Raw genomic sequence first — 26,438 nt, forward strand, 5'->3', positions numbered from 1 at the left:
CAGAAAAATGAAAATTACAAATCCTGGTAACCAGATACTCCATAGCTCACAGATAATGAGGAAAAAGGCTGAGATCAGTGAGTGTGATAAATGATTTGAATATCTAGAGAAGACACCCTAAATGAGTAGCCTCCTGCAAAAGAAAGTTAAAAATGAGAACATCTTTCAAGAATCCACAAATAGAAGCCAATCATCCAAAAAAATGAATGATAGTCCTTGACCATAAAAATGGAAAGCAAAGATCCTTACAATACAATTGAATACAAAAGGGGTCAGTGCTATATCAAAGAGAAGCACAAGAAGTTAGCAAACACGAAACTGATAAAAAGAATGTAGAAAATGTCTGGAGAATGGGGCAATAGGGATGTGTAAGAAGGTTCCTGCCACACCAACCCTATCCAACACAAACAGATGAAATAAAAAAACATGGTTGAATGAAGAAGAAAAAGAAATTAAAGGAGGAGCAAAGTGAAGAAAAAGAGAGAGATACTATGGGAGAGAACATGGAAAAAAAATATTTGTTAGCAGAAACTAAGACCAAAAACTGGTGAAGAGGAAGAGAAAAGGGTACATATATGTCTTATGCAATACAATAGCAACCAACACTGAGAGTAATTAATTACATGTTGCATTGTGTGATCATAAGAAAAAAGAAGGGGTCTGAAATCTTAATGGGCAGGATTATACTGATCCAAATAAAAAACAAATCAAACAACAAGATCAAGAAAGAAAAAGAAAAAAAGAAGGAAAATGTTGATAAAAGAAGTTGTGCAACTTCAGTCCAGGTCTAGAGTGAGAAATGGATACCACAAAGACTTCCACATGGATAAATGCAGCCAAACAAAGATCACACACACAAGAAGGGAGGCATACACAGAATTAAGTTACTGTCTTCTGAGAAATACATACACACACTCCCCTTCTGTATTGCACACTTTTGTGAATCACGGTTTTTTTAAGGCTGTATATTTTAATCTTGTTAGTTAAAAGAGACAAGAATTACCATTGTTTACAATTAAATTTATCTATCTGTACCCAGGTATGGTTTAATTCTCAGTTATACATTATACCAAAACACAAATTATTTTTTGATATTGAAACATTACATAACATGTGCTATGTGAAATTTCCAATAACTCAATATTTTTCCAAGTTTTAAAATAAACTTACTATTTAAGCTTTATAATTTGAAATGACTTTAATCCCATTTGAGTAAAGTAGAGATTTGTGAAGTTTATTTAATAATTTATATGCCTACCTCACAATGAGATATTACATAAAAATATCACAACAATGTGTAACAATTTCATTGCTAAAGAGAAAAACAACTTTATACAGATATTTCTCTCTCATTGCTAATTCAAAGAATGCCAATGATTTGGAATTAGCTTTTCAAAAAGTTACTATTATTTAATGCTACATATTCAAATATATTAATTAAACCCTCAATAAAATGAGTAGGAATTTAAGCACACTTATAGTAGCCACTTACTGTATGCACAATGAGTTCTACCTGCTTGATGAAAATCAACAAATCATCAGGTCTTTAGTGCAGAAATCAAACTACACAACTGTTATAACAACCTATAACTATATGACTCCAAATACACTTAATTTGTAAACAGGGTGTACATTATCAATTTAATTTCATCAATAATTTATACGATATTGATGTTAACATTGTGTTTCAAAACATTTGTCTAGACTATGATATTAATCTCTATTTTCCTTCTGAGTACATTTTCATTTTAATATGAAAACAATATGTATATTTTTTCTTTTGGTAAACAAGACTTACTTACAAAATTTTAAGTTGGTTGAGCCTACAGTGCAAAATGCATTTCCCTTGCTTTTAAATAACTTTGTTTGCACTCTATGCAAAATTAAAGTGTTACACAGTCTGACCTGTAGGTAAAGTCCCAGAAGACACATTGTGGATTTGTGACATTTTCTGTTTGGATGTGAACTAATGTCACAATGACAGGCTTAGATAACACTAAGTGGGATTTTCCTAGAGATGCTGCCAAAATTTTGCTGTTGATGATTTGAAACACATTTCTCTTCCAGCTTAGATCATCTTGCCACATAGAGGGAGTAACATTTGGAGGTGCTGGATCAAGGATATCATCCAATCTGTTGTATGTCATGAAGATCACTTTTACCAATCCTAAAAATTAAACCATTGGAATTATACAAAAAAGATAATACTATTATTAAATAAATTAACAAAATACATAAAATATTATGAGACAACAACAGTTTGTGTTATCAATTTTAACTAAAAAGTACAAACAATCTTCAAAAACCCACAAATGCCTTCAAATAAAAATTAAAATATAAAATACTGTGAAACTTTAGGCACAAAGAAAACCAATCCACATCATAAATGTACATTAATATTTTTTCATAGCAATGTCATGCAAATATGCAGGTCAATACTTCCAATAAAATATTCACAAGGTCAATAATAATAATAATGATTACATTAGTGTATATATAAGCTTAAAATTCAAAGTAATATTATATCCAATAATTCTTATTTTGGACTATTGGCTAATCATGAAAATTCTAGAACAACAAGTGTAACAAACAAGGTTGTCAATAAATTTGCCTTGCCAAGGGTTTGAACAAGAAGTTTGGATTAATGCTCAAGAAATGGAACTTAAGTGAATGAGTTCTTACAGAGACTCTTAGAGAAAGTACCGAGAAGTTCAAGGCCATTAAAATAATTTTAGAATATAATAACGAAACTTGCTTAAAATTTATCTACTAAGCATTATTAATTATCTACTTTTTAACTTTAAAACAGCTCCTATAATTATTATAGACATTAATTAACATTATCCAACTCTCAAAATATACTTCCAATTGGTACCTACCTTTTCTCGCATATTAACTATTTATGCATTTTGTTTTGCTCATCACTAGTTTTGAGGCTCCCACCTAAACTAATCTTTTCACATGCTACTACTGCGCTGTAGCAAGCAACAACTCTCTATTGAAAGAATGTGTGACACCCACCTAGCACAGCAGACATCCTCTATGCTGATTGTTCAATCACCATTTCAAGATTAGGCAGGAGAGGATACATTGAAGGTGACATGTGGGAAGTGCGAGACATGGTAATTGTCAACCTGAATTTTTTTTTTTTTCTGTTTTTGAAAATGTTAACTTCCAATGTGATACCTATCTTTGATGATATATTAGCTAGAATCCCACAATGTAAAATTCATCTAAATGAGTTTCTTTTGGGAAGTGCCCAAAGAAAACTCATGAGGTGTTTACACTCTATACCAAGAAAAAATACAGGGGCACACCATGGTATTTTTCATCCAGTTTATGGCAGGAAAAAGATCCCAACCATTTTCACCTTTACACCAAGAAACAGAAGAAAGTTAAAGTAACCTCTACTCAGGCCAGCCTAGGTAGTGTCCATGTGTGCTCAGCCCTGTACACCACAGCATCAGGTCACTCAAGAAACTGACATCCAGGCAGCCAACGTTAGAATAAGGGAAGAAAAATGTGGTTGGTCAATTCCAATCCAAACCCAGGCAGCAATTAGAAATTTTTTCTGGTACCTACCAATCACATGAGTAAAAACCTGGGAACTAAAATCTAGACAAACAGTAAAATGGGGGAAGCTAGTCAGAAAAGTTAACTGCACATGATGAGTCATCTTCAGTTAAAAAAAAAGGCAGCATTGGGAATTTTTCATCCTTCTTTGCTAGGAATAGAGTTCAAAGTATTTACACCAACAGAACACCACTGCTCTACTCTCTACTGAGTGGAATAGGTCAACTCAGGAGGATGCTTTCATAATCCACCACCACCACACTACCTCAGATCTGTTAATGGCAAGGATTCCTGTACTCCACTAGAAAGGAGTGTGGTATGGGGGTGAAAGAATGTTGAGAAGCTCAGAAGAACAGTGCAGTATATGACCAAAAAATCCTGCTTTTAAAAGCAGGTCAGTCCTAGTATATTCAACTAGAACTAAAGAAATGGGCAGCTATCCCAACACTGCTTTATTCATGACAGTCCATAAGTAGATATTGTCTGGATTGGGCCTCGTTTAGCAAATAAAGTGAGAAAACATTTAGTCACCTTGTGGAACATCCCATTTCAACAGTAAGCATTGCAGACCAAAATGGCCACATGGTGTAGATGTAAGTACAAGTATACCCTAGTAGGCACCACCTGTCACTCAGATTCTAAATGTAAAATAAGATTCCTCTAAAGGAAAGAGAGGAAGAAAAGACACTTACCCAATCAGAGTCAGTAAGGTGCATGTAAAATTGTGACAGAAAGAGGTTGATATCCACACAAATATGAAACAACCACATGACTTCCTCTAATGGCAGAAGTTGTCTGAGAGCAAAAGAGAAAGGTCTGGGATTTGGTGAGAGGATACCTGAAAGAGTCGATGTGAAACTACACCCATAGATGTATAGGCTAGATGGATGAGTTACCTCAGCTAACCCAAGAGAATAATTGAATAAATATCTTATGAAGAAGAAGAGTTCTAAGAAATAGAGAGACAAGAGTGTAAATCATGAAAAGAAGTCATATGGATCAAATAACATTAAATTCAATAGATGGGACAGAGAAAACTATCAGAATAAGAATGAGAATAAAGGGAAGAAATGAATAAAAGGGAAATAGGAGTGAGCTCACTATGTCCTTCATGAGCTGCAGATGTTTTGGGAAGTAAAACATGATCATGATAAAGAATATGAGAATGATACATTTGAGACCTAGACTTCCTACAGCCAAAAAGGTATAATAAACTAAGAGGTTAAGGGTTCAAAAAAGGGAGGAAGGGTAAGGAAAAGAAGAACAACATTCAGGTCACAATCAGAAATGACAGCAGGATGTAAAGGAAGAATACAGCAAAAAGAGCAAAAGAGTACAGAAAGAACAGACAAAGAGAAGACATAATGAGAAAAGGAAAACTAGAAAGTTTTAGAGGATGCTGCCCTGTCAACAGCAATGACCAAAAGCAATAAATTTTGTTCAAACAGCCATGTAAAAAAAATATTCTGAAAGATGGGAGACTGGAGGTCAGGAAGAGGAGAAAGCCCATTGCAGTAACTAACTATTGAATATGCATCATTTACATTGATAAACAAGGAGAAAGGAATAATGAATGTAACGAGAGAAAAGGAAAGCCACAAAATCCATAGCCAGAGCTGTGAAATGAAGCACAGGGGGCCACAAAAGTAGAAATTTGATATTGAAATGAGAGGTAAAAAATCTGTCAGAAGAGTAGTTCCCAGTCAGTAATACAACCACCAAAACACTAGATGAATGAGTTGCAAAAGATCTGCAATGAGAGCACCTGGAAAATGACAAGTAATAAAATGTATTTGTGAAAATGGGCCCAGAAATACAGACTGAGCAGAAAGAGACAGTGCAAAAATGTGTGACCCTCTGATGACTGATATAAGAGATAACAATACATCAACATAAACCATCAGCAGAAAATGATGCTAAATTCCAAGAGATTGATATGAAAGGGCAGTTAGTTGTGTGACAACATTAAAGACTCATTTGTAAATGGTCAGATACAAATGAGATGGGGGAAGAAGAACACCTTATGTGGTATTGGCTTTGTCAAGCCACCACAAAAAGTTATTGTATGGGGAAAGAGGAATGTGAATGGTGGAAAACACATGATCCCTAGCAAAGTTCCATTAATAATAGAGGGTCCATTGAAAATGATTCATATGAACATGACCCAAAGGGATAAGGGTTTCCATGGAAGCACAAGTTCCCAAATTAGAGACAAAACTTCCTGAACTCTTCTATAGCTAAGGTTAAGGTGCTGAAAACTAAGCACTTCATGTCTCTCAAATGAAAATGAGAAGGCTAGGACCTGGAGGTATCTAATTTTGAAAACTCCCCCAAATGAATGAAATACTGGATGGGTATGAGATGCAATTTCTACAGTTTCACCAACCAACTCAGATGCACCGATTCTTGAAGGAGGAGAAAACTAGCAGCTATATGGGATGAAGTTAAAAGGCATTATTCATTCATATAGTTGTGAAATAACAGTCCCAGGTTATGAATGTGCCAGGCAAAACCTTGATTACTTGACAAAAAATATACAAGACTTAAGCTAGACCCAAAGGGAGAGAGCAGAATTGAAATATCCAATGAACAAACTGAAGGTAATGTCTGGAAGCTGGAAAAATCTAAATATGAAAGTAAGCATCTGATACATCAATCTTGGTTATCCACGGGCCTGAAGTGAAGGATTATTTTATGGTGAAAAAGACCCCATGGTAAAAGGAGGGAGGTTCACAAAGCAACTGTGTCTCGAAAGATCTGCATCAGGATACTAATCTCCTACTTTCCAGGAATGATGAACAGAGGGTAATAAAAACCTGAAAAAAGGAAGGAAAATCCATTTGATAATGTCCTTTGCTAAGAATTCCAATATTGTTTTGTACAGATGTTGGCAAAAAAAATGGATTCTAAGAAGAAGAGAAAAAGATGGGAACAGGAAATAAAGTCTAAGGGACCAAATGGTGCCAAAGTCTGTAAACTGAGCCTACCATACCCAAGTCTAACGGATAACTACCATAGGTAATAACAGTGCTGAAGTCAATGGTAGGCATAATGGCAGATCAAAGCAGAAAGACATAAAGGGGAAATGGAAATGACAGGAAGTTGGAGGGCAGGATACAGGTACAGTAGATGCTTGCAATAGACAAGAAACTAAGGAAGAAATGGAAGATTGCTGGGCATATAGACTCCATGAGAGATTCCAGAAAACCTGGGGCTCTCCTAAAAACAGACTAATGTGAAGGAAACGAGCCAGACAAAGGTCCCAGAGATAAGAGTGCAAATGCACTTGAGAGAGTAGAACATCCTTGTCTATTAACTATATATGAAGAGATAAAGCAGAAACTCATAAATATGCCAACATGGGAAAGAAATAAGAATGAATATCCACTGATAATCCCTCAAGTGAACAGTGATAATCTTGGAAAGAAGGTGAATAGAAGAGCATTATCATAATAGAATAGGAAGCATAAGACAAAGATGGGAAAATTGAGCTGGGGAAAACAAAGAGAAGATAAAGGATCTGACTCCCAGGCTTGAATAAGTAAATCTAAATTCTGAGAGTCAAGCAAGGGAAATTCAGCCCAATTATAATCCGTGAAAGGAAAAATGAGTCATGTTGCTGTAGCATGAAGGTGGAAGAGAAACTGATGTGCATGGACACAATTATTACAAGAAGGAAACAAAAGAAATAAGTAACAGGATCAGAATGTAGGAGGAAAGGGAAAGAATCATCAGACACAGAAGCAAGAGACAAGTGGTAACAAATCTGAGAAACCATGTCCAAGGACAAAGAAGGTTGAAGCTGATCAACAGTAATAAATTGAGAAGGTAAAACAAAAGTATGTGGAGAAGAAAGGCTGTAAATCATTGTCCTCGTGGATCAGATCCACAGATAAGGGAATATCTGTCTCCTGGTCACAAGATGGATCAGGCTGCACATAGGTCCCCAAAAATAGACTCACAATGGCTGATACCTACTCAACAGACAGAGGTGAGCCTCATGCCACTGTTGTTGTCTGTTCAGCATGAATAAAATCTCATGAATCCATGTAAGACAAAGGTAGTATTAACATGAACTTATGAATTTATAAAGTGGAAAGGAAGAAAAAGCAATCAATCATACCACAAACAAGGCAAAGACAAAACAAAAAAATGTTATCAGAAATTGAAGACTAAGTCTCTGGTAAGAAATATATGTGTCTAAGCATGCAAGTAGAAAACTGAGTTGTAATAATTGATCAATCAGAACAGATGGAGTCAGCTGTACTGAGAGGGTTTGTAGCACTCTTACTGGTGGAGGGTTGTTGCCCTCTCACTTGCATGCTACTGATTTGTACACATGAAAACACCTAAGTTTAGGTGGGAGACTCAAGATTAATGTTGAATGAAAAAACTGCACAAATAGAGGGTGGCACATAGGCAGGAAAACTAATATGTGAAATGAGGTAAGGTATTACATATGTAAAAACGGTTGGTATTGGTTGAGAAAATTTTTTACCTAGAGAAGCGAACAACATTTTGACCTTTGGTCATATCAGGTTCACAAAGAAAGAAAGAGGAAACTGACCTGAAGCTGACCACATATTTGAAAGGGGTTATGTAACTGATTGTTGGAATGCAGAGATGTTTGAATATATAATTTTATATTATTTATTTTATTATTTTTAATATAGATATAAAAGTGTTTCTTTGTATTGGTTTATTTTGGGCTTGAGTTGTTGTATAAATGAGTCTTCTTCAATTTTGCATTTGTTTATGTTTGCTTCTTTATTTAGTATTTGAGTGTTTTCTATGGTTATGTAGTATTTATTTGACTTGCAGTGTTCGAAAACGTGTGAAGATGACTTTTTATGTTCTTTGAATCTGGTTTCCTTTTTCCTACTTGTTTCTCCAATATAGAAGTCGTGGCGGTTATCACATTGTATTTTTTAAATAATGTTGGTGTGATATTTGTCAGTGTAGTTTTTACATAGTATAGACCTCAGTTTTGTGCCTGGTTTTTGAATAAATTTGGTATTAACTGGAATGTCATATTTTGTTACTAGTTTTTGCCAAATGTTGGTTCTTTTTCTGCTGATGTCGGGAATATATGGTATGCAGCAGTATATGGTTTTATGATTTTTTGATTTGCGAGATATATTTAGTTTTGTTGGTTGATTTTGCTTTCTGTCTAGGTGTGTGGGTATAATGTTTTCTACGGTGTGTGGAGGAAACTTATTGTTGTTGACAAAGTATTGTTTTATTTTGTCTAATTCATTGTTAATTTTATCTGGTGAGCATAGTTTTATAGTTGTGTTTATTTGGTTTCTTAGTATGTTGAGTTTTTGTTTTGTTTCATGTGCTGAGTCACAAGGAATGTATAGTCCAATATGGGCGATTTTTCAGTGGATTTCGGTTTTAAATTGTGTATCGGTTCTTGTAATTTTGAGGTTAAGAAATGATATTTGATTGCTTTCTTCCTGTTCACATGTGAAGTTAATGTTGGGATGTATAGAGTTAATGTGATTGAAAAAATTAAGTGTGTGTTCTGTAGATGTAAATCCTGCAACCGTGTCATCTACATATCTGTACCAGTATAGTGGTGGATGTAATGCTGTGTTAATTGCTTGTGTTTCAACTTGTGTCATAAAAATATTGGCTAGAACTGGTGATACTGGGTTGCCCATGCTTATGCCATTTGTTTGTATATAATTGTGGTTGTTGAACATGACGTTTGTTTTCATCACGGTGAATTCTATGAGGGTTGCTAATTGGTTGCTGAGAATGTCTATAGATGGGTTAGGGTATTTGATATAAAGTTATAAGGCTATCTTGCAGGCTTCAGCAGTTGGAATTTCTGTAAAGAGTGATATAACATCAAAACTGGCCATTAAGGCTTTATAATTAATTTGATTAAGATTAGACTTGAACTTGAAAAAAAAAAAGAGTCTTTGATGAATGAGCTGGCTGATGCTACATATGTGGAGAATGCCCATGCTATGTATTTACCAAGATTGTAATTAAACGATTTGTATGTGGACATTATTGGTCATAATGGACAAGCTAGTTTATGAGGTTTGGGGATGCTGTATATTTGTGGTGTGTGCGAGTCGGTTTTGCGTAGGTAGGAATAAAGTGTTTGTGAAATTGTGTTGGCTTTTTTCATTTTTAGTAGTATTTTGTTTAGTTGCATTTCATGTGTCTTTGTTAGATTTGTGTGTATCGGTTTAAATTTGTTAGTGTCTGATAGGATGTTCTTCATTTTTTGGATTATTCATTCGTGTTCATTATGACTATAGCGTTTATTTTATCTGCATTTAGAATTTTTTATGTTTTTGTCTTGTTTTAGGTTTTTAATGGAATTAATGTCTCTTTTTGTAAGATTATTTTTTTAGCTTTCTGTTTTGTGAAATTATGTTGATGGTTTTGTGAGAAAATGCTTTGAAAAAATCGTTTAAGATGTTGTTTTTAGGTGTTTCTGGAAAATATAAATTTTTTATTTTTCCTGGGAAGTATGGCTGTTGGATGTCTATAAAATTGTCTCTAAGTTGTCTTCTTTCTGTTGGTTGTTTTCTTGTTTTTGTTTTCTATGGAAAGTATCACAAGTCTCCTAGCTAGATCTTCTAAACATGTTTTGATTTCTAAGGTTGGAATGTACCTAGGTGCTATTGTGTATTTGAGTCCTTTGTTAAGTAGATGTATCTCGTCTGTGTTTAATTGTCGGTCGGATTTGTTAATTATGATGTTAGTCAATGGTTTGTCATGGTGCCTTATCTGTTGTTTGCATCTTAGTTTTACTAGTTTTTTTGTTGTGGCAGTTCTTTTTGTCTCTGTCATTCCTAGTATTGATTTGGCTTATGTTTTGTTATAAGTCCGTAAATCTCTGATTTGATGCAGCATGCCAGTTGATGGTCTAGGTTCTTTTTTTGCTTTTGTAAGTCATGTAGTTCTTTGTATTTCATGTTCAACATGGCTTTAAGTAGTTTTTTCTGTAAATTTTGGATAATGTTTGTGTATTTATTAACATTTTTTGACAGTTTTACCTTTACAAAATTAGGGGTTAGTTGTTCCTTTCTTCATTGTTGAATGAAATAGATGTCATTTCTTCTACATATATATTTTTCTCTACAAGTGGGTTTCCTCAACATCACTGAGGTAAGGTATTGTATCAGAAGTTGGTATCAATGAGTTCTAATTTTAGTTAGTATACAGACTTTCAAACATCACTTTTTTAACATATTTTAATTTAGTAACTTGATTAAAATGTTTAGGTTTTATTTTAAATCACCAAATCTTTTAAGTTAACAAATTCACTAAACATTCATAATAATTAATAAATCTTCAAACAACTGATAAAGTAATAGTATTATATCAGGTATTACACTCACCAGTTTTAGAGTGCTCTCGTTGTGATTGTGCTGGCAAGTACAAAGAGTCTTTCATGTGTTTCCATGGAGTATCCATGATATCTTCTGGACGAGGGAAGGTGATATCTTTCACTTCATGAATTTCAATCACTTGTACAGAAGCCACTGAAGAAAAAATTTAAAAAGCATTGGATTTTAACTATCCAGTTCACTCGTCAAACCAATCTGTTTTAAAATGTACTGTATATTACTCTCCTTACTTATAGGAACTGATTGGTAATTATGGTATTATATGTACAACCAGTGCATCTAATTAATTTGATAATGAAGTACTTCATCTCTTGTACTACTATACACCTTGTAAAACAATTAAGATAAAGTAAAAAATAATGCATGAAAATACCAATATTTCAAGAGAAATAGTTAAAAAAATTCAACAAAGCATATGGGGTATCACAGTATAAATGTTTGTTCCAAGTTTTCACTTACATCATCTGAAATATTAGTTTATGTTTAGAGCTTAGAAGCAGCTTTATTTATAGGTCAGTAAGTCTAGATAAGACAAGCAAGTCGTATGATGATACATCATATTTTTGAGCATGGGAAAGAAATAAAATATGCAATATTAACAGCAAATGTAATTTTAAAACCTGTTTTCTAGCAGAAGATAACAAAATGTCTTAATATTTTAATATCAGAGGAGGATCATTTATTAAATTCCCAATGAATTTTATTAACCTAAGGACAAAACTGCAATGCTACTCTTAAAGAATTCTTACATAACATATTCATATTATGTGATGCAAATTTATAGAATTCAAAAATGAACACATTTATTCTGCGTTTCAAAATTTCAAAATGTCAGTTTACAACACAAATTAACATTTTCTTACATTACCTCCCTCACACAAAACTATCTCAATCTTTTTTCTGTATCCTAAGTACTGCTAAAAATTTTTGACACAAACCTCAGTTTATACATGCATAAATTTTGAACTACTTTAGAATACGTATGTAACATGCGACCATCTTTAATCAAGAGTACTATTGCACCACCTATATTTACATTTATAATAATCAATATTTTTTATATACCTGAATTAGATATGGCATTTAGTAAAACATTCAACATTGCATGGCTTTCAACATTACAGATGCTTATTTATATATTGAATGTAGTCAACAAGAAAAACATACACAAGTTCTTTTGAGTACGTCGAAAAAGAGCTCCTCCTTTTTGCATATCAGCCAATAAATGTGCATTCTCTTGTAAGCCTAGTAACAGATCAGATGCAACCAATTTCTGCTTATCATGAGGTAATTCTTGCCATGATTCATCCTGCATCTGGTCCAGCAAGTTGTTTCCAACATCGACAACAGACTAAAATTAAGATACTTAAATTGTTAAATGTATATGTTATATTGCTACAAAATACATAATGACAACTTCATATTCATGGTAGTTCTTACTATGTATTTTTAATGACATTTATTTTATGTACAGTAATGGAAAATACAAAATAATTATAACAGGAGAAAGACTTGTTACATAAAAGCCAGAAGCTTAATTACATCTATAGGCTTACAATACTTTAACAATAGTATACAAATATAAAACTACATATAGTAGATTTTGGTGTGCAAGCCCAAATTATTATAGAATTTACTGATGAGAGTATGTCTTTCATTAAATATCCTACAGCACATTACCCAAATTCACATTCCATAGAAGCCTCACGGCCTGCTCTATTTCTGTTGGTCCAAAGTCATTCAGTGGCATTCAGACCTGAACTCTGTGCAGGATAAGGAATGAGTTATAGTGTTTCAACTTCCTGTTTCCTCTACTAGTAGGTTCTCACCAGATTAGTTTTATACTTAGAATCATTATTCTATTGAAATTAAGTGCATTCCCAATGTGATGCCATTGTCTGTTGGGATCTGTTTATACATCTGTACTGTCAACATTTCATCAGTTGTCACCAAGTCTTCAACACTGTTGTAGGAAATGCTACAACATAGTTACATAAATTCACCCTCATATTTCTTTGTAGCTGTTGTACTTTTGTATTGGTACTGTCCCCATTTTCAATATTTTATATGCTTCTTGTGTTTAATACTGAAGAACTCAAATTGAAATCACTAGTAAACAACACTGCTTGTCAGATCTGCTCATCCTACCATTTCATTTTCATCATCAATTTCAGCCTTTTCTTTTGGTTCTCTCCAAAGCAAAGGTTTCTGTACAGCTATAAGCTCATTATGGCTCTACTGTGCCAAATTGTTTCTTACATTCTTTTTTAGTGACTGAGATACCTGTAGTGAAAGAGGTCACTGACTAGATATCTGTCAGACACCTCTTTAACATGTAAGAAGCAATCACATTTTTGAGATCACAGTAACATTTGATCTTTTGTGGTTGACTGAGTTTGTTACTAATGTCATCATTTTTCTAAACCTATGAAGCATCCTGTAAGTAGCAGTTTTGTTTCAATTTGTTACATGGAATAACCTTCACTATCCAAAACAGTAGCTACTACATACTTGTCATAAAACATTTCCTGCTTCAACACAAATACTGGGGAAGCCACACTGATTTTTATGGTCATATAGTGAGTAAGCTAACATAGCACACAATGATTGATTGGACATTAACCTGTCATCACAGAGTACCATATCAACATAGCTGTTCTATTATGCTGTTAGCAAATGTATAGACTATGGGGCGAGTGGCACGTATGGCTTATGATTTGTACTGACTTTGTACTTTCCATAGTTATCTCCACTACTGGAAATCTCCATTACTAAACACTTTAACCTCAAAATTTAAAATTTTCAATTACAGTAAACTACTGCTTATGCTACCAAAATTTGTATTTTAACTTCATTGACTACAGAAATAATGTTGGTCTGTTTGTTGTTTGAAGTACCGTTACAAAATGGTTTCTTTCAACTATATGATGCGAGGATTAGAACATGATCATAATGTTCAGTTATGACCACAGTTTTATGTAACAAAATACAAGAGTAAAACAACTAGACTGAAATATGAAAATTAAGTTACAAATTATTTTACTACTCATCAAGCTAACAACATGAAAATGTGGAGTTATGAATAAAAACAAAATTCTAACAAGTTTTTATAAGTCTGGCTCTTAAAGTCAGCATTTGAAAACTGAACTTTCAACACAATGCAATTTAATGACTTAAGCAAAACATTAACTGTTAGTGATATGTTAATAACAGTATAACTTGATCAGTAATGTAATGAAATACTTATGAACAATTACTCAGAATTATTTATACAAAGTAAGAAAGATGTTTATTTAAAGTTCACAGTGTGGCTGTATGAACACTGAAGTGAAACTGATCTCACATTCCCAAACATCAAAACTTAAAGCTTTCAACTATGCTACAGAATCTATCTTCATGTTTAATAATAGTTTAAATTACAAAGAATCTATGCAGAGATCATGTGAATTTTGTTATTTATTTATTATTAAGCATAAAGCCAATTGTTAAAACCCAACTGTAAGAATTATAACCCCTCAAACTTACCAATTATTAATATGAAAAGGGAAAAGCAAGATTATATGAAATGTACAGTTTTTATAAATATATCAATAATCTGGATTTTTACTAATTACTTCAGATTTAGTGTACAGTAGTAGATGACCTAAGAAAGTCGAAACATTGTTCTCTACTTTATTTTAATAAAACTTTTAATATCCATACCAGCCATCTTGAGATACAATTTTACTTCAAGTGGGGTTTCTCATGATCACCAAACAACATAATTGATTGCAAGATTTTTTCAGTTTTAGATGTTCTATTCTTAGCTTTGAGTGATATGTGGAACAACATTTTAGGCACACAAAGTGTGTTTACTGTAATAGCTTTGTGAGAACAATTCCAATATTGCCTTCAGTATCAAATTAATCACAGGTCAACTTAAGCACATGATATTCTCATACCTGGAAAAAATTAATTAGTCAGGATAATACTTTATTTTGCTTTAGTACAAGCAATGCCTTTGAAAAAAACACTTTTCTAAACCCACACATACAAACTGTCTAATCAATAACCTGCATCAGTTCTACAACCACTTTCTCTCTTTGTGAAGAGTCTGCAACTTGTTCAACAACATCTTCCATCTTATACACAAGCTTGTTGACAATATTAGTGGCTTGAACCATGTCTCCACCATAAAGTTTCTTCACTTTTGTCATCATAGACAATTCTCCTGCAAGGTTAACCACAGAATCCCCTTTCTGAATCTATGACAATGAAAATGTAACACCTTAATGTTTTAAGCTAAACTCCTTTCTTTTCTAAAACATTTATAAAAAAAATTACCCTGAATGATATTTTAAATAATTAAAATATAAAACATGGGCATAAAAAGAAAAGGATAAGAAATATCAAACCTAATTAGCTTAATGATGATGTAAAGAAGAAAATCAGTGATAAATGTCACAAGTGTAAAAAACAATTTCACAGGCTGTTTTACAGAAGTATAGGAAAGTTATGGATTGGAATAAAAAATGAAATTCAAAAAGGTTTTATGAAAAATATCTGATTGACTATTAAAACTAACAACATCTTTTTTTGAAGCATATTAAAAGGTAAAAAAAAACATTAAAATAGGGAATGGGCTCTTAAAGAGTTAAGATTTTGGATGAAGCTTATGAGATGGCTGATGTTTTAAATATTTTCACTTGTTTTTAGAAAATAATATATTAGAAATATTCCTGATCCTGAGTATTCATGCAGTGGGAAATAAGATAACATACTGGGACAACATGGGCCCTATTAGATATTCTCAGCTATTCCAACCTCTAAACTAAATTAAAATACATAAACAAATATTAAATCATTCATATAAGTATCAAGCTTTTTCTTAAGCTCACTTAAATTTACTGCCTCCACAACTTCTAAAAGCAACCCACTCAAAGGCCCGAGCATTCTATAAGAAAAATAAAACAATTAAATAGGGCTTCTACCCTGCCAATACTTATATGTCTATCACATAGTCCTACTATTCTCACTGTTAAACATGAAAACAAGATGATGCATCAACACTTTCAATTCCCTTTACAATTTCCAACACCTCAATCAGGTCCCCCCTAAATCCTCTTATTTCAAGAGAATACAATTTGAGATATTTCAACCATTCCTGTGTAACAACCCCTTCGTCCAAGGCACCATTCGAGTAATCATTTTCTGAACACTTTCTAACAATTCAATGTTTTTCCTAAAGTAAGCAGTCTGAGACTGAAAACAATATTCCAAATGTGACATAACCAGTGACCTACACAATTCAAGTATAACCTCTTTAGACTTGTATTCAATATTTCTGTAGATAGAATTTAATATATTATCGGCCCTACCACTAGCAACAGCACACTGCTTGCATGGCTTAAGAGATTGATAAATCAGAATATAAAGATCTTATTTTTTCTTTCCTAGCACTGTTAAGGTTGTTCCATCAAAAATCATAATTTAAATAATGCTAGTCGGTATGTGTTATCTTGCATTTATTATAGTTAAAACCCATCTGGCATTTATTTGCCCAACTCAATAAATTATCTAAATTCTTTGTCATCAACAGCATCCTCTTTACAGTGAGTAACATCCAAAACCTTAATATCATCTGCAAAGCAAATTACCAACAGTTCTTTCATCTATGTCATTGATATAAATAAAATAGAGCAAAGATCCTAAGACTAAGCCCTGAGATACCCCAGTCATGACATTAATCCAGTTTGATTGAACTCCATTTGTAACAACCCTCTATTTTCTTCCATTTAACTACTGTTTCTATCTAATTTGCTTACTCATCTCTCACACCTATACAGATGATTTTTGTTTTTCCAAAAAACATGTTTTTGCCATGGAATTTATAAGCTAGTTAATCTTACTTCTGCAGTTGGAAAAATTCTACATTTTAATGAAAGTAGTTTGTAAAATAATTAGTATAATATCATAAATGAAAGTCAAAACTGATTCACCAAAAGAAAATTTTGATTTGCTGATCCGTTGTCTTTTTTACATGGATTTTTTATTTACATGTATTATGGGCAGAATATGAAATTAACGTACTTAAATTTTCAAGAATTTGTTAATAAAGTGCTGAACAAAAAATCAGCTAAAAACATCACATTGACAATTGTTGGAGAGTGAATAGCAATTGAATTGTAGAGTTGTTTCATGGGAGAAAGCAAAATGTTGTCATTAATAAGTCCAAATTGGATCTTTTTTACTAGTGGAATGCCTCAGGGATTAGCGCAGGGCTTTTACTTTTTTAACTGTGTGTAAAGACATAATTCATAAAGTAGTACACTTTATTTGTTACATTAAATTATTAGGTATTTCTAACTGTATTGAAGATGTTAAAATATAAGAGAAAAACTCGAATTAAATGGTAAGCTGAACAAATATTTGGTATATAACCCATTAAACTGAAGAAAAGAGTGTGGTAGATAAGTCAATCACACCACTGAGACAGTGCTATGTTGCTAAGAGTGAAGCCAATAAATATTGTGGTATGCTTAAAGATATACTGAATACATGTCACACAACATAATTTCCTGTCTATGTAAATCAATCGTTAGGACTCATTTGTAATACTAAGTACAGGTTGGGTCTCCTTATCTAAGAAAATATATTGACTTATTGAAAAAGATTCAAAAGAAGGGTTACTAGAATGACTTCACAATAGAAGGTTTGTGTAATAAAAGTATATTAAGACACCTCAATTTTTATTTTGTGGAAAAAATACAGATAAGAGGTAATCTTACTGAAGTTAACATGGTTATCTAGGGGATAAAAAAAAATAAAGGCCTCAAATTTCTTTGCGATATAAAGATTTAGGGAAAGAGGAAACAAAGTTAAATTTGGAAAAAGACAGGATAAGCTTCAGTTATGACAGCTCTATTTTCAAAATGTGAAACTATTGTTAACAGTAGTTGAGGCCAGCAGTTTACAAAGTAAATTTAAAGTTTTACCCTTCATAAAAGGTGAGTGTGTAAGGGCAGGTTTTTAAGGACTAATTGTTCCATTTATTGTATACATTACATTAAATGTGTAGTATAGAACATGTAATTTTTACAAAAGTGGCATTGTAATCTATTAAATGCAGTTCTTTATATTTTTATTTTATATATTGGCAGAGAAGAAATATTGTGAATGCTATCATAAATATTTTGACTTATTCCTTGTTTAATGCCATAGTTGAACCCTGTTATGGTTTTTATGGAAGGGGGCAATCATCTAGCTACTTTTAATACGAAAAAAAAATACATATTTAACACACACAAACAAATGTATATTATACAAATACTTTCAAAAGTCATTGGTTAAATATTTTACACAACATGCTACTGACTAAATTTATTGTTATAACTCAACACTGAAAGATAGAATCAGACAGTGAAATGAATGGTCAGGATAGAAAGACAATGACTCATTTTGAAAGAACTGCATCTATGTTGAAACATTTTCTCACCCTTTCTTCTAGATTGTTTATCCATACTGAGTTACAATTACTCAAATCAGGAGAGCTAGTCTGCCAAGACTTTGTTTCTAAGCTACACTCCCATCTTGCTAAACCTGAATAGAATTTGAACACAATAAAATTGTTGAAATATAGATTGTTTCATGTTTAATAATGTAGTCAGCTTATTAATGAGTAATATACAAAACCATTTTTTTTTCCCCATTTGCATCAACTTTTCTTGAATAGTTTCATTATAATAAACTTTAAGTCACTTCTGTATCTCATCCATTACTAGAGGTTTTTTCCTTTAACAAAATATACCCTCATTTTGTAAATTACTTAAAGTTCATAAAATATCTATCCAATTTGTATTTATTTTAGCAGATTTATTTGATTATATCAAGCTAAAAGCAGCCACTAAAAAAAATTGTTTTCGACTAGTTCTGCATTAGTTTCAACTAAATTTCAAGGCTCTACATACCAACTGCTCCTCCAGGACATGGTTGAACTGCAGTTTCTCCAGCTTCAGTCCAATTCCATAACAGCCCACGAGAACTAACCGGTGAACAATGATAAGCAAGTAGTTCTTGTGGAATCTTTGCTTCTGGTGTAAGTTGTGGGGTGAGCGATGTGTTCGAGCCTTTAAAATTCAAACAAAATGCTTTAATGAAAAAAAAATAAAAAATGATACAGCCTAATGTAATAGATATATAACAGAATAATTCCAAAAGATGGCACCACCAGCATGAGTTTTCATATGTTATTGCTTTTTTTCACTTTATTTGCAAAATATAGTAAAAGTGTGTTGTAGAAACTGCCCAGTAAAAATATATAAATTTGCAAACCAATAACTCATAAAAGGTAGGATCGTACCTACTTAATTCTTGAAGAAGTTTAATTCATAAGACATAAGGCGCACAGATATTGATATGATGACCTTTGTGTCGGTTCTTTATTACGTGACTATTCTTAATGGACCTTTTTCACCGCAGACATTCTCTCCGTTTACCAGCATGGGCAAGTGCATTAAGGCGTTCGACTCGTAATCCGAGGGTCGTGGGTTCGAATCCCAGTCGCACAAACATGCTCACCCTTTCAGCCGTGGTAGCGTTATAATGTTACGGTCCATTCCAGTATTCGTTGGTCAAAGAGTAGCCCAAGAGTTGGCGGTGGGTGGTGATGACTAACTGCCTTCACTCTTGTCTTACACTGCTAAATTAGGGACGGCTAGTACAAATAGCCCTCGAGTAGCTTTGTGCGAAATTCAAACCGTTTACCGATTACGTAATTTAGCATTATTACACAGTTTCGTCTAATGGCATGCGCATAAAAACCAGTTACTTTCTAATTGATGAACAAAAGTGTTTAGTCTGTCTTAGTCAATTTAATACATAGCCTGTTTTCTTCTCTCGTTTCATGCGCGATGATAAGGCTTCAGAGAGATAGCTTTATAAGAAACCAAGGAAGTAGCTTGTCACCATTTCTCACAAAGCCGATCTACCCTCCCCCTCTTTTTTAATAATGTCTGCTGTGAGCCTTAGTTTCAACAAATCGTGCAGCTGCGATTTCGACTCCACAGTCACATGTATACGACTATTACGAGATATTACTCATCAACACCCATATTTAAATAGTACAGTAGTTAAACTTAATAATACATTTCTAATATATAATTACGGTAATGAATGTAGAGTTTTTATAATGTCACTTCTCTGTTACAAATAAAAGTCGTTTCACCCTTTGTTGTTTCCTGAACAATGATACTGGAATTCAACACAACTGGATTTCCCCATACATAGGATGCCAGAGTCGTGGTGGATATTGCACTGGCCGTTAAGGTATTACCAGCTGAAGAAATGGTTGATGTACTGGTAGTTGTACACGAAATGTTATTCGGTACCACAACATGCAATGTACGCGTTACGGTTATGGGTGAAAGTGACGGACGCGTGGTTGTGGTTTCTGAAAAAATAAAAAAATATAATATGCACACATAGAATTTTATACACAATTATGTAACTAAAAAGGACAATGAAAAAGAAGAGTTTTAAATGTACATTGAAAAGGCAAAGTTATGTCATTAAATCACGTATTTTAGAAAGTTTAATATAAAAAATCATCAGGAGGAGAAACTAAACAAAACTATATTTAAAAGAATGTACTAAGCCAAATATGTTATAGAAAGAGAAAACTTTTCAAACTATGTAATCAGTTTAGAGAAAAGACGAGAGATGAACAATAAAAATGCATATCGTATTGTTAACATTGATTGTACTAAAGACGAATGAGGAAGTCTTTCATAAAAACAATACACAATAACCGAAAACTATCTATCAGATAATAACTAGCATTATTAAATTTAATACAATCACGTGGCATAGCTCAGTTCTGTCGTATGCTAAACGATTCACACAAATATAATATTGCAGATTTAAATAGTATGTGTACTATTGAATTGCAATTTAAAACAAAGCCTCCCAGTGGCACAGCGGTATATCTGCGGACGTATAACAATATAAAATTGGTTTCGATACCCGTGGCGGGCAGAGCACAGGTAGCCCGTTGTGTAACTTTGTGCTTAATTCCAAAGAATCAAACAAACAATTTAAAACACACAAAAAAAAGAGAGAAAGAAAGGCTAGATAGCTAGTGCAACTGTTAAATATGTGTCTCTGAACAGGTCATACACATAATAGTAAAACACTACTTCATACCTGGAACACATTGGTAATGAGCTTCCAGATACTTGGTGGTCTTCGGACAAGGATCTCCAAACACTGTTGTGGATGCTCGAATTTTGCAGCTTTTCTTCATTCCACAGCTTTAACGAATAAAAGTATCAGTTGTTGTAAAGTGACTGCATTAAGCAATCTATAGTATGATTCTGCGCATGTACATGTTATTAGTTAGGGTGTGTGTGATTTCTTATAGCAAAGCCACATTCTGCTGAGTCCACCGAGGCATTGATTAAGGAGAATATATTCTTATGTTATTGTAATCAGTGTTATGTCTAACTGATAGCGTGAAGATTAAAAATTCCAATTTAAATTAATTTTAAGAACGTAAAAGAATTGTTGGTTAACTTTTGCTTTTAAATAAATTCTTTTTTTAATGTTTCCTTTATCTGCGTTAAGTAATTGTGTAAAATGCTACACGAACATTCTAATACCACATGCAACCTAAATACCTTAAAAATTGTAACAATTCATAATAGTTAAAAGAACAGTTGCACTTACAACACATGGTGTTACAGTTCTGAGTACGTGACTCGCAAAATAAATAATACGCAGAGAATAAGATAATTAGAAGCGTTATATACGTCAAACATGGCGAAAGTTAAATTACGTTACTTGTGAAAAACGAACAATGCGCGTGTTAGGAAAAACGATTTCAATTAAGAACATATAGCTGTGTTATAAAACACATTACAAATGTTTTACGCTTTGCATTTATTATCAAACATCAATAAAATAAAAACTATAAAGAAGTAGAAGTCGTGACAATGAAACATATTACGGTAGGTGAGGGAACTATAAAAATTTAAAATAAAATAGAAAATATGAAAGTAATTAAATTACATAAATATATATTTAAATATTAATATAGCATTTTAATTTCTGACAAATCTTGAAATAAAAGCATCTGTGTAAACAATGATAACATTTTAAACGACATAAACATTAATACATTTTTTTCCAGTTAGAATTTCGAGGTCTTTAAAACATTCCATTTTTCTTTATAATGCTAATGTCTATTATAATTTGTTACCAATATAGAAGAGAGATAGCTAATACTAATAAATTTTAAAGACAACTTACAGTTCAAGAAATTTTCCTCAGTATATATATTATTAGTAATATGATATTCAGTTTCTGTCACATTTTTTTATTATTTTAAGATCCAATTCATTACGTAGTATTCACCTAATGAAAAATCATATCAGTGAGAATATAAATTAATATCCAGATAAAAGAAAAGCCACAGGTGTTTAGATGTACTTTGTTTGTTTTTATATTAAAGTAAAGTTTAAAAACCCTTGTGAATTAAGTTGAAAGGTAATTCAAATCGAGCTTTTGCAACAAGAACCTATATATTCGTAAGGTTAGAAAAATTTTTGTTTCATGTATATTAAACATCTGAAGATTATTTTCTTTACACAAGTGAAAATGTTCAAATTGTGATAAAATTACGATCACCTTTTCAGTTACTTGGAATTTCAACAATCTTTTTATAGCTGTTTCTGGTAATTTTCTTTGTACCAAAGCATATTAAGCAGTTCACTTAAAGTGCTATCAACTTATTAATCCATAAACTTATACAGATTGTACATATCGCAGCTTTCAACCAAGAATATACTGGTAGTAACATTTTTAAAACAGAAACTGAGTTGCAAATACAATTTGTTAGAAAAAGATATTTTCTAAGGTAGGATAAAAACATTAAGCTTTAATGTTAAGTGTATATTTTCGTAACTAAAATAATAAATTACTAACATTAGGATAAGATATGATAATAATAATTCTTATTTCCTTGAAAAACATGCAGGTGTTGACCCACCTGTCTTGCATGACCCTGAAGGACAGTGGCGACATACAGTTTACACTCCATTCTAACGCTCCATGTTCGTTGCAGATACTAATGCTGAATCGGCCATAGTTTGCTCGAATCAAGCGAATCAAGTAACCACTATCGCACGCGATGTGCAGGAAACTCCCTTCACAGGCATATGCAGTTCGATAACGTGGTCTTCCTACAAAAGAAGCGTCACAATTAAACCAGTTGCCTTTAACAATAGGTCATTGTTAAACATAGAAAATACAGCGCACTAAGTATACTTGTCATTGCAATGATTAAATTGATTTCATTATTGATTTAAAATAAGTCATTCAGTGAAATGATGTCACTGAAATAACTTTCAAACTTTTTCTCTATATCTATTTTGCAAACTTTGGGTTTTCAGAATTTATTTGTTAGTATACATTTTAAATTCAAAGGTCCAAGAATACAAAACGATTTTTATTAACTTCCCGTAAGCGTTGCTATTAGATGCTAAAAGGCAGTTTTCATCCCGCTGTGGTTTGGAAAACATACCAAACGTTGTCTAAATAATACAGTTGTTGTTGTTTTTTTCTATGACGGTGTATTGTGTACATCTGTAATTGCCTCAACACTTACTGAGCTATGCTAAATAGTCTTGATTGTAGACGTCACTCACGGCTGTTCATTGTTAAGTACAAAGCCCCTGAAAACTCCACAGGGTATGTGACACAGACAAGAAGCGCGTAGTACGAACGGTTAAAAAGACATATAAAACAGCCCTCGAAAAAATTCCATTGTGTTTTTCAAAATCTGAAACCAACCTATCGACCGAGATCAAAAAACATTCACTGCATCCAGTGAACGACTCACAAAAGGAAACAGAATAAAGTGAAGGAGCCCCTAACTGGCTTAGCTCATCCACTGTTCCATTTCTCTCTTCTCCTTATTTGGCAAAGTTTTATTTGGGCATTTACCGTTGAAATCTTCTATAAGTGACAGATTATTTTTAGTTCTTAACGAACAGCCCATTTTCATTAGTTAAAGCCAATTCTCATGACCCGTAACAATTACGAGTTCGTAATTCATGTTTTTACTTTTAGTATTGGTTATATAAATAAAATAAAAAAAAAATCGCATTTGTGTCAAGAGTTTCTCTTCTCAATACGTAGCGGAAGAAGGCAGGGGCATACAAAAAGACAGTGGATATTTTAGTCTGTGATTAAACCCATTCTGTTCATGCTTTGTGTCACTGTTTTGAATGGTATTGTTAAGCTTTCTGTTTAAATCTTTGGTTATCCCAACAATTGAAATGCACTAGTAAAATGTTTTCATAAATTTGACTTTACGTCATCATTTTATAAAGATATTTAAAAGTTAAGATAAAAAAATACACATACTGAGATGCTTATTGCATATTTGTCAGTTAATGTTTGCATCAGTAGCTTAAATCGTTTCCTTATATCGCTTAAAGGGAAAATACAATCCTTAAAAACACCATTTCTCTTCCTCGGAAGTAACAAGCTACGCTCACGAACAGTAGTAATAGTAAATCAAGGTATTACCTTAAAACATAGTTATTGTAAAATGACTGTTTAGTGTTCCAGGTTCAGCTTTTAATTTACTTGATATGTTTGAAAAACAAATATCTTTTATATTTAAACCTTAATTATGACAAAAAATATAACACAGTTAACGGAAATAGGTGGGATTTATTAAAGTGAATGTAAAGGTTTTTACAATGGATCAGATAAAACGTCATTTAAAATATCGTTTGTAGCAGAACACAAGGAACGTGTAAGAAATGAAAGGACTGAAAATTCAGCACACAACAGAACATGTACAAAAACATATGATAATACGGAGAAAACAGTAATACTGGCTCAAACAAAAGGTATTAGAAGTGAATAATATCCAAGAATCTTTAGAAATAATAATCATTAAAAAGATCATGAATTATGAATTAGAGATTAAAGCTCGAGGAATATCCGTGTAAAGATACGGTGGGACCTCCTACGAGATGAATGCAGAAATGTAAACTGTTTTTACACACATATAATATGATCTAGCTAAGAAGAAATAGCTATAACTTATGTCTTGTAAGTTTACTCCTGATGCTGACGTATTAAACGATGAAACATGCAGACTCCACATTTAAAAAAAAATTAACTGTGTGTCGACTGTAATGTTGTGTGTTATTTATTTATTATTTTAATATTATATACAAGTGCAAATATTTTAATATTCCATCCCTATCTGTTTCAATCTGTTGGAGTTATCAGTAAATGTCTTTAAGGAAGGTATGTTTGTTTGTTTTTGAATTTCGCGCAAATCTACACGAGAGCTATTTGCACTAGCCGTCCCTAATTTAGTATTATAAGACTAGAGGGAAGGCAGCTAGTCATCACTACCCACGGCCAACGTTTGGGTTACTCTTTTACTAAGAAATAGTGAGATTGACCGTACAATTATAACGCCCCATGGCTGAAAGAGCGAGCACATTTGGTGCGGTAGAGATTCGAACCCGCGACATTCAAATTACGAGTCCAGCGCCTTAACCACCTGGTCATGCCATGCTTTAAGGAATGACCTATTGGACTGATCGTTATATATATGAATAGGTTAAACCTCTAATTTTGAATTTTTTCTTTTTTTCTTTTTACAATTGATAAATTCCAGACCAGATAGTCTGTGAGGGTTGTCGTTAGGTGTCTATGTTTCCAGTCTCATTTGGACTGATAAAATAAAAGGGAATTGCAGACAAAAAAATGCGTTTTTTTTTTGTAATGTTTGACCTTTGGTCTACTAAAGTTCGAACGGAAACCTGAATCTAAAACTTGAAGAATGGCAGCTTAATGTACTGGATCAAGACCCTCAAGCTCCAAGATAAGAAACAAAGGAATGGCGCATAATTATAAATCTTGTAGAAGAATTGTATCAGAGCAAATACGTCTTCCTCCACATGGGGGCAGAAATAACTTTATTTCTCTGTTAAAAATAAAAGTATTCTCACTCATTGTTCTTTCCTGAACAATTATACTGAAACTCGATACTTCCGAATTCCTCATACGTAAGTAGCGGAAGTCCTGCTGGATAATGTATTATCTGCCTGCTTTTCAGGCTTTGAAGTGTGTGTGTGTTACTGAATTTTCAAATTATTATGAGTGCTGCAATTAATGGCATGCGTTATTTTATTTTAAAGTATGTCGCACAGATGGAAAGTTTTGTAAACACTAGCTAATTTAGGTTCTGTATTCTATTTTAAAAAAAGTTAAAAGACTGCAAAATAAACTACTCGCTTAATAAGATGTGAAACTTGTTAGAACCTTCAATGCAGAAATAAAATAATAACTTTTTCTCCGTTAGGGTACTGTATAACCTAAGAAAGTTACCCTAACTTACACTGGAAGTTTCGTGATCAAATTCTAGTGGTGATTTTTGTGAGGGATACGAAATGAATTTCGGGAAAAATGAAAAAAAAATGATTG

General features: G+C 32.8%; 1 protein-coding gene across 3 annotated transcripts in view; it reads right to left on the reverse strand.

Annotated features, from left to right (window-relative positions):
- The window catches only part of LOC143222583 (latrophilin Cirl-like), a 104,278-nt gene that overhangs the window by 24,774 nt on the left and 53,066 nt on the right, over nt 1–26,438 (reverse strand). For 2 of the 3 annotated variants that reach the window (XM_076449277.1, XM_076449285.1), the window contains exons 3-11: nt 22,972–23,164; nt 21,129–21,235; nt 20,152–20,376; nt 18,896–19,054; nt 18,424–18,527; nt 15,002–15,193; nt 12,117–12,300; nt 10,941–11,084; nt 1,906–2,167 (exon numbers count right to left, since the gene is read on the reverse strand). In XM_076449277.1, the coding sequence (XP_076305392.1) occupies nt 1,906–2,167; nt 10,941–11,084; nt 12,117–12,300; nt 15,002–15,193; nt 18,424–18,527; nt 18,896–19,054; nt 20,152–20,376; nt 21,129–21,235; nt 22,972–23,164 (1,570 nt within the window). The remainder of the gene's footprint in view (nt 1–1,905; nt 2,168–10,940; nt 11,085–12,116; nt 12,301–15,001; nt 15,194–18,423; nt 18,528–18,895; nt 19,055–20,151; nt 20,377–21,128; nt 21,236–22,971; nt 23,165–26,438) is intronic. The other variant, XM_076449287.1, reaches the window with a different exon arrangement.

Source organism: Tachypleus tridentatus, chromosome 1 (assembly GCF_004210375.1).
Source record: "Tachypleus tridentatus isolate NWPU-2018 chromosome 1, ASM421037v1, whole genome shotgun sequence".
NCBI lineage: Eukaryota > Metazoa > Arthropoda > Merostomata > Xiphosura > Limulidae > Tachypleus > Tachypleus tridentatus.